Source organism: Taudactylus pleione, unplaced genomic scaffold (assembly GCF_031769625.1).
Source record: "Taudactylus pleione unplaced genomic scaffold, aTauple2 ptg000454l, whole genome shotgun sequence".
NCBI lineage: Eukaryota > Metazoa > Chordata > Amphibia > Anura > Myobatrachidae > Taudactylus > Taudactylus pleione.
Genome location: NW_028284856.1, coordinates 16,056,413 through 16,069,291, shown reverse-complemented (window position 1 = coordinate 16,069,291; position 12,879 = coordinate 16,056,413). Strand labels below are relative to the sequence as shown.

The 12,879-nt window shown below is 37.6% G+C and overlaps 1 protein-coding gene across 3 annotated transcripts in view; it reads left to right on the top strand.

Moving 5' to 3' along the window:
- The window catches only part of LPL (lipoprotein lipase), a 31,532-nt gene extending 20,547 nt beyond the window's left edge, over window positions 1–10,985 (top strand). For all 3 annotated transcript variants that reach the window (XM_088448408.1, XM_088448409.1, XM_088448407.1), the window contains 6 exons: window positions 490–732; window positions 2,025–2,267; window positions 2,773–2,893; window positions 5,567–5,749; window positions 6,674–6,781; window positions 10,096–10,985. In XM_088448408.1, the coding sequence (XP_088304534.1) occupies window positions 490–732; window positions 2,025–2,267; window positions 2,773–2,893; window positions 5,567–5,749; window positions 6,674–6,781; window position 10,096 (899 nt within the window). In that variant the 3' untranslated portion in view covers window positions 10,097–10,985. The remainder of the gene's footprint in view (window positions 1–489; window positions 733–2,024; window positions 2,268–2,772; window positions 2,894–5,566; window positions 5,750–6,673; window positions 6,782–10,095) is intronic.
- The last annotated feature ends 1,894 nt before the right edge of the window (window positions 10,986–12,879 follow it).

Below are 12,879 nucleotides of genomic sequence, written 5' to 3'. Positions count from 1 at the left end.
TCAGGGGGGCGTGGCCGCGCCTTCTGAAATTAGGCCACGCCCCCTCTTTACCGGGGCCCCGCGTGGCTCTCTACGCCCCTGCATACACATTTACAAATTGATGGCCCAATGTGTCGTGCCTAACGTCACAATTGGGTGGGCATTTACATGTGCCCGCCCAGTTGTGATGTCAGTCAATGGCGGCCTGTGCAGCAAGTGAGTGGACGGTCGGCTGACCGCCCGTACACACAGCACAGGGTGCCGATTTATCTGCAGATATATATCGGTGATCAGCTGTGCTGCGCAGCCAACACAATATGCCTGTGAACGACATCGCTAACAGACATATTGCTGGTACACATCAGCGGACGTCTTATTATTTCTTATGTTTCACCATCCATTATGTTTGGTAACCATAAACTCGATTGCTGTATCTGTTGCTAGCTTCAAGGGGGTTCAGGCATTTTAAGTTTCACAATACTCTCCAGCTTACAATGTTTTTTTGTGCAGGTTTGGATCCCGCTGGGCCCAGCTTTGAATTTGCAGAAACCTCTGTTACTCTGTCTCCTGATGATGCAGACTTTGTGGATGTGGTGCATACTTATAGTGTGGGTACCCCTGACCGCAGCATAGGCATACAAAGGCCTGTTGGACATATTGACATTTATCCCAATGGTGGGAACTTCCAGCCAGGATGCAATATTGGAGACACAATACGACTTATGGCAGAAAAAGGTCTTCGTGGTTTTATAGGTAAACATATGAGTAAATATAAATTTTACTACAGCATTTTGAATACAGCACAGGGCTGGGACAGTGAATAGGTGGAAGAGACAGTTGTGTTGTGTGCAACAAGTCTGGGGAGTTACAAGTTCAGCACTGAATGCAATCGGTAGTTCACGTATGTGTGTAAAGCTGATGCATGGCCATAACTAGGGGTGTGCAAGCAGTACCATTGCCCAGGGTGTAAGGCCCTGGTGGCAGCATCATCACTACCCTACAGCACCTACATTTAGCCTGCAAGGTGTTTGGAATGGCACCATGCAGCCTATAATGCTGCTGTAGATCTGCCTGGAGTGTGCAAAGGATGCTCTGGCAGTGCTGTACTTACCAGTGATGGCGGATCTGCCTCTTCGGGATGATGTTGTGTTATTGTGTCCCGGGACAGAGCTGGCACAGGGTGCAAAATCTCCATGCTCCGGCAATGAGCTGATGCAGAATGAGTGCTATACGTGTTTGCATAGCATATGTACCATGATTTCACTCTGAGCATGCTCAGAGTCTAGGGGTGAGCGGGTTCGGTTTTACTCGGATTTACTCGGATCTTTAAACGGCATTTTATTGGCTGTCGCCTATCATGTGTTTTGGATAGCCAATATAATAAATCCGAATTTGCGGTAAAGTGGCGATAAGAACCGAGTAAATCCGAGTAAAACCGAGCCTGCACATCCCTAGCTCAGACAGTAAATATGTGTATATGTGCCTAGGCAGACTTGTGCAGGAAAAATGGGTGAGGGAAAAGGCATCCCAGCATAGGCCAGGTACAGTGATAAACAGAATGGAAATTGCTCAATGTATTAGCCCATGATAGGTGCATGTAAGGGAGGGGTTAATCCAAGAAAAAACAAAACAATTCCCCCAGCACACTACAATGGCCATCAAAAGGGGCATACAGCCTTGTAATGCCATATTGGAGGATCCTGGCCAATTGTGTGCTGGGGGAATTGTTTTGTTTTTTATATGCCAAGTACAGCAAGGTTGTGTTAAAGAAATGTTGACCAAAGAAACAATGTTAGGAGGAGTGTCACTTCCTATAACAGGTGCAAATCCATGCTGATGTTGATGACTTGTTGTAAAGAAGGCTGATATGCTGTTGATGTGGAAGCAGACACATATGGTGATCTATATAGCACTGCATATGTACAGAAATGCGCTCTTTTTCTGCGTACATTTATAAGAGGGACTTATGCTCATATGTCACCAACTCTTCATCAGCCCCCTATTATGTAGTATATAAATGATGTTACTTTCTCTTATTTTTTAAGACATGGATCAGATTGTGAAATGCTCTCATGAACGCTCCATTCACCTCTTCATTGACTCTCTTCTTCATGAAGAAAAGCCAAGCATGGCCTATCGCTGCAATTCCAAGGAGGCCTTTGAAAGAGGACTTTGTCTAAGCTGCCGGAAAAATCGCTGCAATACGTTGGGTTACAAAGTCAATAAGATACGGGGAAAAAGGAGTGTTAAGATGTACTTGAAAACTGGTCCTCAGATGCCTTTTAAAGGTATAATGCAATCTTTGAATTGAATAAAAATTATTATTTTTAAATAAAAATATAGTAGTAAATCCTAGTATTATTATTATTATTATTATTATTATTATTATGATTAATAATAATAATAATAATAATAATAATAAAAAACTTAGTTGCCCGTTATCAATTTTACAGCTCATTTGAAAGTTGGATTAAGAACAACAATAGGCAAACAAACAAAAGAATTGTGTGTGTAAAAGAAATAATAATAATAAAAAAAGAAATAGCATAAGAAATAGTATAGTGATACTGTATATAAAAATAATATCTAATAAGCACATCACTGAGAACATAGTGGCAAATAAGCACATCCTCAAACAATAATGACCAATACATTAATCAGCCAAAGGCCAGGCAGTGTTGGACATATGTTGATGCATTAACTATATATTTAAAGGTTTAGATTCACTTCTGTAAAATTGTATGCCAAATATGATGTATTATTATCTTTTCTTATTTTTGTGTAAATATTTAGTATTCCACTATCAAGTAAAAGTGCACTTTTTTGCAAAGAAGAACCTCACTGTAGTCAACCAACCATTCTTAGTTTCCTTGTATGGAACAAATGGAGAAAGCGAAAACCGACCACTTACACTGTAAGTATAATTTGTAAGAAGACTCTTGCATATATGTTAATGTTATTTTAAGTTTATTGTAAGGACTCAGGCTGTAGTTAATCAATGATACTGGGGACTTTTTATGTGAGCCCAGATTAAACCACACACCATATGAGACAAAACTGAAAATATTTTTTCTTGATAATACAACACAACAAACTAAAATGTTATTCTTGTTGAAGAATAAGAAATTATGTCTGTTCTTTTAAATAAATATGATAGAGAATGTTTGTAGTCATAACAAAATACTTCTTGGAAAATATTGGGCAGATCTCTGAGAACATCCTTAAATAAAACATGAACTTTAATTTTTAACAGGTGCTTGTAAAGAGATCTTGCTTGAAAACAAGGCATGTGAACCAAAAATTGTATTTTGAGTTCCAAAATGAAATGTGTTCATAGTTCTGATTTAGAGTTAGTAACAAATCCAATGAAAGGGTGTAGGTATGCTTACAGAGAAAATACTGGCTGTATTTCAATGAAACACAGAAATACTGAGAAGCTTTAAGCTAACATTGCAATTTAGAGTTGGGCAAGGACGTTCCTCCTCCTTCCTCTAAATATGTCCATACATGTTATTGCCCGGATGCAAAATTACACCTTTGAGCTGAATTTAGTCCTACGTCTAAATGGGGCCTGCATTCAGCATTTTGCTCATGGCTTGCGAAATAGGACCACGTAGAATTGCATGCATTTGTACCCTGAATGTAGGATAAGAAGCACAAAAAAAGCAAAAAAGCACATTTTTATTGTAATAACATATATATACAAGAAGGGAATTGGGTCTTTACAGTTATTAATAAATGCTTGTTGCACATAAAATGTACATATAAAAATACAATGGGAATCTTAATTCATGCAGTAGTCCAAATGGACATGTCAGTGCATTAATATAAATAGAAGGAAGAAAGTTCATATAAAATAACCAAAACATCATCTGGAGTGTTCAGTACTATTTAGCCAGTCAGTAGCAGCTAAATAGTTCTGCTTATAGTTATCATCATCATTTAGTATTGTTGCACCAGCACTCCAGCACCTACAAGAGATATTCCTCCTGATGGGAGTGTCTGTGTTTAGATCTACATACTTTATAATTTTGTGCATACATCATTGCTGTACTCAGTATATACATGTATATATACCTTCCCTCCCCCATTCCACCTCTCCAGACATACAGTAAATGTAAGTGTAAAATGTGGCAAAGTCTACATTTACAGTATATATGTGCATTTTTTGGATGAATGCGCAGTATGGACATGAGTATTTTATGCAAAATATAAGTAGACTAAAGCTGGGATACACATGCGGCTACTGTGTAGCATTTGCCGCATGCCGGGTCCGACGGGGGGAGGGACTGCAATAGGGCCGACAGGGGATGTCACTATCGACCCGCAGGAATGCACATATAATGGGTACACACTAGACGATGTACCCGATATGTCACTCTGATCCATCGGATCAGCCAACACATCATTTTATGTGTACCCAGCTTTACGCCGACTCTGCCTGAACCTCACAATGTCAGTACAGGATAAATAGCTCAGTCAGTAAAATTACTGATATAAATATATTTAGAGTATTCTATATATAAAGTCTAATAAAATAGTAAATGATCAGTATTACAAATAGGGCAATGAATAATTCAACATAATTGCATTTGCAAGATGTATTACTTTAGGGAAATAAAACAAAATATATTTGATAAAGTCTATGAAATTCTGATATAAAGTTCAGTACTGTGAACTAAGGTGCTGTTAAAGCATGATCTGCCATATTAAGTAGCTAGAGGCAATGGCCCTCATTCATAGGCGGTCGCAAGAAGCGATCGCTCTCTCTGAATGAGGGTGGCCGCTTGCTTTTTTAAGTGCGGCCTCCTGGTCGCTATTTAAGCTGTGGGTTACCACCCACAGCTTTAGCGACCGACCAGGTTGATGGTCGCGATGGTGAAGACCATCGTGACCATCGGGGCTTGCGACGAGACTCTAAGGTTGGGTCTCGGCAAACGTAAGCCCCAGGGAGCTTCCTGCTCAGATCGAGCAGAAAACTCCCCACTGACATCATTGCTGATGTCAATGCGGCCGCCCACAAAACGGCAGGTGCCCCTTTTGTAGTGAGCATTTCTCTCCCGCTTCGGGGCTTGCATACGCGCAGTGCTGCCGCTGCGCGTGCGCAGGGCCTTCACGTCGACCCGGTTGCGAGCGATCAGTGCTTGCGACCGGGTCTGAATGAGACCCAATATCCACTGATACATTTGATGGATTTGTGGATACATTTCAGTTGCAAACCAGTTATTATTATATATATATCTAATGTATGTGTATGAATATTATGCTTCCGATACTTTGTTATGTTTGCTATACAGTCCTTAAACAGGTGTTTATCAGACAAAATAATATGAGCCTCCCAAACAGTCCCCTTAATTTTCCATTTCTATTAATGTGTTGAATTGAATAATTGATATTTTAAGACCACTTGTACAAGAAACTGCAACAGAAAATGAAAGTGGGTGGGTTTGTGTCATGTTGGATAGCATGATGTATTTGAGTTTTCAGCCATGTCTGTAATGTCCCAATCTACGATTAGGACATTCATAGAGTTATATGCCTAATGTGTTGATTAGGAATTCTAACCAAAATTGTTTGATTCTCCTAGAGCCGAAATGTCAACCAATAAGACCTACTCCTACTTAATATATACTGAACTCAATGTGGGAGAACTGCTAATGCTGAAGATTAAATGGGAGAAGGATTCTTATTTTGACTGGTCAGATTGGTTCACAACCTATGCATTTGATGTTCAAAAAATCAGGATAAAATCAGGAGAGTTGCAGAAAAAGTAAGTAACAGTTGTTTGGAGAGTGCTACATGCAATATAAATAAACTTATACAATATAAATATCTATGTTTTTCTACATGTCGTTTTCTAGAGTTCATATAAACGTGGGTAAAAATAAATGAGACAGATTCATATTATCACAACATTGTAGCACTGATAGAATATAACCTCCACTATCCCTGTGCTGTGTACATATATTTCTTGAATGAACATTCACTAAAACATTTCTTAATTTAGATGTTGAATACGACAAGCAGCAACCCCTCACCTTCAGAATACTACTAAAATACAAGGTGATCCTCATACTCTGCTCTTTTGCAATAAATAGAATTAGTGCATCCAAAACATCACTTAGATATTCAGCAAGTCCATCACCTCAAATTCACCTTATCTTTGTGTCAAGTCATACTTGCACCACTTGTTGTGAAAGGTGGGTCCAGGCCACATTATAGCCCTGGGTTAATGCCTACAACTACCTTGCTGTAATTTGTTGCTGGATGGCAGATGGTCTATTTGTGCAGCACCTTCCGTGGATTTCTATGTGCTCAATTGTTAAAATGCTCGCCTAACATAATTTCTGTTATGTAATTAATTGGAATTAATTTCTCCAGGTATAAGCCACTTTCAACATGACAATGCTACTAGATGATGCTCTTAATAAATGATAATGCATACCAATAATTATTATATTGAAACCTCGTGCAAAGCTGAACATCTTACTATCAGGGCTGCAGTTTTAACTGATGAAGCTCAGACTAGTGAAATAAACAAAATAAACAATTCAAAATATAACAAAAAGGACATAGTCTAAAGTTGTGGATATCTGGAATCCTACTTTTATTATTACTGTATGTGGCCAGGCAAAACATGTCTTTTTGTATTTGATCAGTCAATAAAGTTAATATGGGTGTATATTTTTTTCAGGCTAATATTTTGTCCCCAGAATGGGAAACATGCCACTATCACACGAGGAAAACCACCAGTGGTATTTGTGAGATGCAATGAACACTCTGTTTTGAAGAAACGAGACTGGTATGAACAAATTAACTCATTACTGTGATGAAAACATTACAAAATTATCTGCTATCATGAGTGCAGTAAATAATAACAACCCAAAGGTCTATTTAATAAACTAAAATATGTATTTTCTCCAGCAATTTACCTGGAGAAACACTTAGGGGTTAATCCTATTAGCTGCGATGATCTCGCCGGCGCGAGTCATCATGGCAGTGGCCGCACTTTACGACGGCCCGGATTCGTCTGATACTGCTCGCAGCCCCATAGGGGTCTGAGCAAAATTATGTAAATCCAGGCTCGGGTAGTTTAAACGCAGTTGCAATGGCACATTTAATAGGATTGACCCCTAGGTTTTGTATTCTCTCTATTTACAGTAGTTACAGTACATGAAAAGTGTGGATAAATCCAAGATTTCATATCTCCTCTCTTATTCTGCAGCCCCATTGTATTTAAGTCGATCTGTGCCGGAACAGTATTTATATCTGATATCATCTTTTTTTACAAACATAACGCCATCTCTAGATGGTTTTATGTGTTCTCATTCTGCTTTTCTCCGCTGCCACTGGCCAGCTCTGTCTTCTTTGCTCCCACATCAGCTCCCGCTCCCCCGGCCTGCTTCCAAACCAGCATCAGTCTGATCGGCACATCCACAGACAATTCAAACGTCATTCACAAATGTGAAAGATATTTAAAAACTCCACTCCTAGACAGCCTTTTGCTACAAGGACTGTCCCTGCACTTTTAAAATAGAATGAAATTCAGCAAAAACTACAAAGGGAAAAAGATCAAATTTTTTGTGCCGCTTTTCACTTTGTTTTTTAAATAGACCCTAAGTCATTGTTTATCTACAGCTTATTTCTGATTGTCAATAAGAGTAATGCTGGGTACGCACTATGTGATATGTTGTTCATTCAGCTGACGAATGACATATCGTATAGTGTATAGTATCTTTTCGTGTGTACAGATGATATGTCTGTGAATGACATAATTCACACACATATCTAGGTGGCTGTGGAGCACAACCGATGCAGATATATTGGTACATCTGGCTCTCTTTACAGCTGACCCACCGACCAACCCATATGCTGGCCCAGAAACAGCAGACAATGATGTCCCTACCAGTTTCTGTGGCCAGACATATCAGGTGTTGTACTGGTAAGTGTGTATGGACAATATTGTTTGTGCATACCACTTTATTGGATCGGTCGCCCCATCGTGCAGCTGACTGATCCATTACTCAGGTGTGTACCCAGCATAAGTTGGTAGTGTACATCAAAGGCGTCACAAGGTGTGATGACACCCGGTGCGGCACTCATATTCCCCTACTGTGAGTGAAAGGGGGCATAGCTCCCTGATGTGCTGTTTTGGGGATGTGTCTGCATGTAATGCTCTCGTCCTCGCCACGCTGGTGGGCTTGCCCAGGGCTCCGAGGTGTCACCCCATCAGATGTGTCACTCAGCGCGGCCCGCACAACCCGCACGCCACTGGTGTACATCTGTACTACATCTTTGCCCTCACCCGCTCCCAATATAAACAGTAATTCCACTCAGAAATGATGCTGCCTAATTACAATGATTACGCAAGGTACTATAGCTTTCTAGAAAAGTTTTACTGGATTTGAAATTGCCAACGTAAAGGTCAGAAATGTAGTGCTGCCATTTGACAGGTTTAAAAAGAATGGCATGCACTTAGCAACAGTAGTATCCATGAAAGCAAACTGTGGAATACACTGATTGTTCCCATAGCTGCAAAAATTGCTAAGGAGTGTCAGTATTTAACGCCGACTACACTGGTTAGCAGAAACACTATTATTACTAAAGCTGAGCATGCACTATACAATTTTCTGTCAGATATCTGTCCAATCTGGCTGGTTGGAATGAAAACCTGGTAATGTATGGGGTTTTAAACACTGAAAAAAGGACAAAAAAAATGTTCAAATAGGTTACATTTCTGTGTTTTAATCAATTTGTCTGAACGACCATTTTTGTCTGTTCTCCAGTGTTTGTGAGCAAATGGTCGATTGTCATTTGCTCCCATACATTACCAGGTTTTCATTTCAACCAGCCAGAGTGGACAGATATCTGACAGATAATTGTATAGTGGATGGCCAGCTTTAGAAAGCCAGGCAATTGTGGGAGACCTATGGTGTGGTTTTATATATTTCAATGGGGAAAAATTATTTTTAAGTGCAGTTTATCTTAAGGGTGGTCCTCAATCTAGATTTATTTTGCCTTATTAAAGACATACAAGCAGGCTGGGCATGCTCAAATAATGCACAGCAGCAAACAATAAACTATATATTGCACATATTGTAATATAGTGTAAAGAGCAGTAGTGCCACTGTCTATTTCCTTTATTGTAAAATCACTTTGTTTATTCAGAAAAACATTCTGAAGCTGGCAAAGGCACCAAGCTATGTGACAATGAGCCAGACCTGCAAACTCTGTAAATCAATGACTAACTGCACTATTGACAACCTGTATACATATTACATAAGAAACATAGGGGTGAGATGTATGAAGGGACATTATGGGGTTTAGTGGTATTTGCTATTTTGGTGTCAACCCCTCAGATGTGTCACTCGGTGCGGCCCGAACAACCCACACGCCACGTGTGCTGATACCACTTCTCACCCATGTATATATGTGGCGTTGGGTGTTAAATTACAGGGGATCTATGCTCCCCTGTCATTATCGGCGCTGCTATCTACAAGATATATAACAGTCACAGCACTGTCCCTGGTTGCGGCTGTTGGGCTTCGGGCTGTGCATTGGAGATCTTGCAATGCTTGTGAAATCTCGCGTATGCCCATTGGACATTGCCGGAAGGTGAGACACAGCACATCAGCACTAGCCTTATGTGCTGTGGGGTCTGGCAGGGATCGCTGGAGGGTGAGTTTTTCACTCCGCCACTCCGGCAGGTGAGATGTTAACACATCTCGTCAGTACTGCTTCCTGCTTCGCCTTGGTAAAAAAGGCGAAGCAGGAAGAGTTATACCTGCACAATCCATGCCACTATAATACATCTCCTCCATAGAGCAGTACAACATATTTCTAATATCAACGTTTTTTTTGCTGTCATGATAAACTAATCTTTTTGAAAGTCAGAAACATAATATTCACATTTATACTTTTTACTCATATGAATAAATGCTTCTTACCTTGTCTAATGTAATCTACAATATACAGTAATACTTGAAATATGTTCGACAATCTGACGATATACATAATTACATATAACTATTTAATTCAGGTAATATGCTGTATGATTTAACAATTGTGTAATCACCTATTCAGCTTATAACAATTTTAATGTGATTTTCGTTAAAGATGTGAACAATATTCTGCACTTTGAAGCATATATTATTTGCCGTTATTGAATCTCTGAAGAACAAATGCATCTCTATTACTCAAGCCATAATATTCAGACCTGAAATGAAGTCGGAACAAAGTACATTAGAAATTGGTAAATAGACAAGAAATAGCAGACTGCTTCTTTGTAGTGCAATATCTGGGGACAAGAAGAAGAGGCAAAGTCAGACTATGTTCCATAAACTAACCATTCCTGTCTAGGAGCTGTGTGGATTGTGCATATTTATTTTGGTAAAAATATTTTATACAGAAAAAATTTATTAATATACTTTAAGTTCCGATCATACTGTTTGTGCACTAGAATTCAAACTAAACGGGAAAACTTGAAAGCCATATATGTATTTAAGAAACTGTATTTGTGTGATGCAATATATACCATCCTGCTATAAAATAAGCATCTGTATTTTAAACTGAATGTTTCTTTCCAATGGAAATAATATTTCTATATACTATACATGATATACATATGTTTGTTCACGTATTAAGTTGTGAAATATTCATGTTGGAAAAGATTTTTTCCAAAAGATGATTTCCCATAAATACAGTACATAAGCTTCTTTTGGAAACAAAATTGTATTGCAAAAACCATTCAATTTTTGAATTATAGAACAGACAGGTTAATTTTTAATACTGAAGTTTATTACACTGTTAATAAGCTCAGTATTGTTACATATTTATTGTAAACCTATTTGTAAACATCAAGAGCACTTAATCAAAACATAAATTTATAAGGTTAGTTGAAACATCTTCATTAAATATATACTTTAATGTCAATAATTGTTGCAGTGAAAATAATACTATATATTGTATCCGCTAATCAATCTATAATAAAATATGTATGAAATTGATTCACACCAATTTATTTTAATTCAGAAATTTCTCAACGTTTACAAAGTTGATACTTAATTGATTTCAGTCATAAAAAATAATTTGTGCATGTATAAAATAAATTAATTAAAAATTAAAAATGCTTGAAAAACATTGTTTTGCCAAGTGAACCTTAATGTTGGGGAGGACATAATATTTTAACTTAATATATATTATAAAGGCATAGTAAGGTATAATAGAAAAGAGTGATATGTTTTGTCTGGTCCTTTATTGAACTTAGGAACAACTTGGCTTGATGGAAATACATCTAAAGGGTCAATCCAATTAGGGGTGAGCTTGCAGTATGAGTTTGTCTCATGAAACTCACACACTCCACGTGAATGCTCTCTCCCAAGAATCCTGCAATTAGAAATGCCAACTCACACTACTCGCAGTGAATGTGTGCAAATTCCCTATAGCATTCGACTAGGGAGAAGTGCATGAAAAAGTGGGAAGACCATCCAGGACCTCCAAAAATAGATAATTTCATTAGCAGGACCATATATAAGACTGTTAGCAGGCATATAGGCATAAGGAAAGCACTGGAGGCTTTTAAATGGTGTCAAATGGTTGATTTGTGAATTTTAAAAAAATCATAAAAAGCAAGCTTTTTTTGTTTAATCTCAAACAAATTAAATGTCAAATACAAAAAAAAAGTAGGAAAAAGGGTGATTTTGGAGTAATTTGAGGCCACTTTAAGTTTTTTTTAAAAAAATTAAAAAATGCTAATAAGCAATTCTTTTTAAATTAAAAAAATACTGTCATTAAATTTGGAGTCCTTAAACCAATGAAAAAGTTGATATGGGGTAATTTGAGGTGATTTTTTTAAACACCCAAAAATAAAGCTAATTGAAAACTTCTAAATGCCTAATTAGTCATTAGAGGGGCTAAGGGGTTCTGCACTGTTATCCAACTTTTATACCTTAAAATAATAATTTGACCTACCATCTCAACCGTCAGGGAGGTGCGCACAAAAAATGCGAGTTTGGAATTGGATTGCAACTGCATTTTGCAGTGTGAGTTTGCCCTGAAAACAGCTTGCACAAACCAACTCATACAAACTCGCACCTAAATGTATTGCCCCAAAGAATAGAAGCCTGTTTATCTAAATCTGAAAAAGTGTTACACTTTTGGGGATTAAGACTTTTCTTACATAGTTAAGAAAGGTACATTCCTGTTAATTATCTAGTGTTCTGTAATAAAATGCAACTATTATATATATATTGGTCAGTATTATAAGATTAATTTTCATAACCATTTTTTTATTAATTAGATATTACCACTGCTAATTATACAATATTGTATACATTTCAGAAACTTGTTTCTAATTTGAAATTAATACTATTATGCTAACAATTACCTAATATTTGTACATCAAATTGTACTTTTGTGCATATTTTGTGCAGTTACAGAAATGTAACTGTTTTAACGTTACACAAAACCTTAAATTATATGATTTAGTTGCATCTCTTAAGTAATAGTTCACAATTAATATATGTGCCACACATTTATCTATTTCTTCATCAATCTATCCCCTATATAAATTATGAAAATGGAAATATAAGCAAAACTAACTGTATGTATTTTAAAATTTTCCTTCATCAGGACTACTATTGTATGATAAATATATAGGCTCTGTTACCTTAAATACAGTACAGTGGAAGCCAAAATTCACTTGGATTAAGCGAATAAAAATGAAAATATAGTCAACAGTATCAACTCACTAGCAACCACGGCATTGCCAAAGCAATTAATGAATAATATATATATAGTAGTCTGACTAATATTCATGATGTACTGGTTCGTAGCAAATTCATTCACCAAATCCGGGAACATATAAGGGGTCAGACCCACTCGCGAGTGGCAGTACGCTCG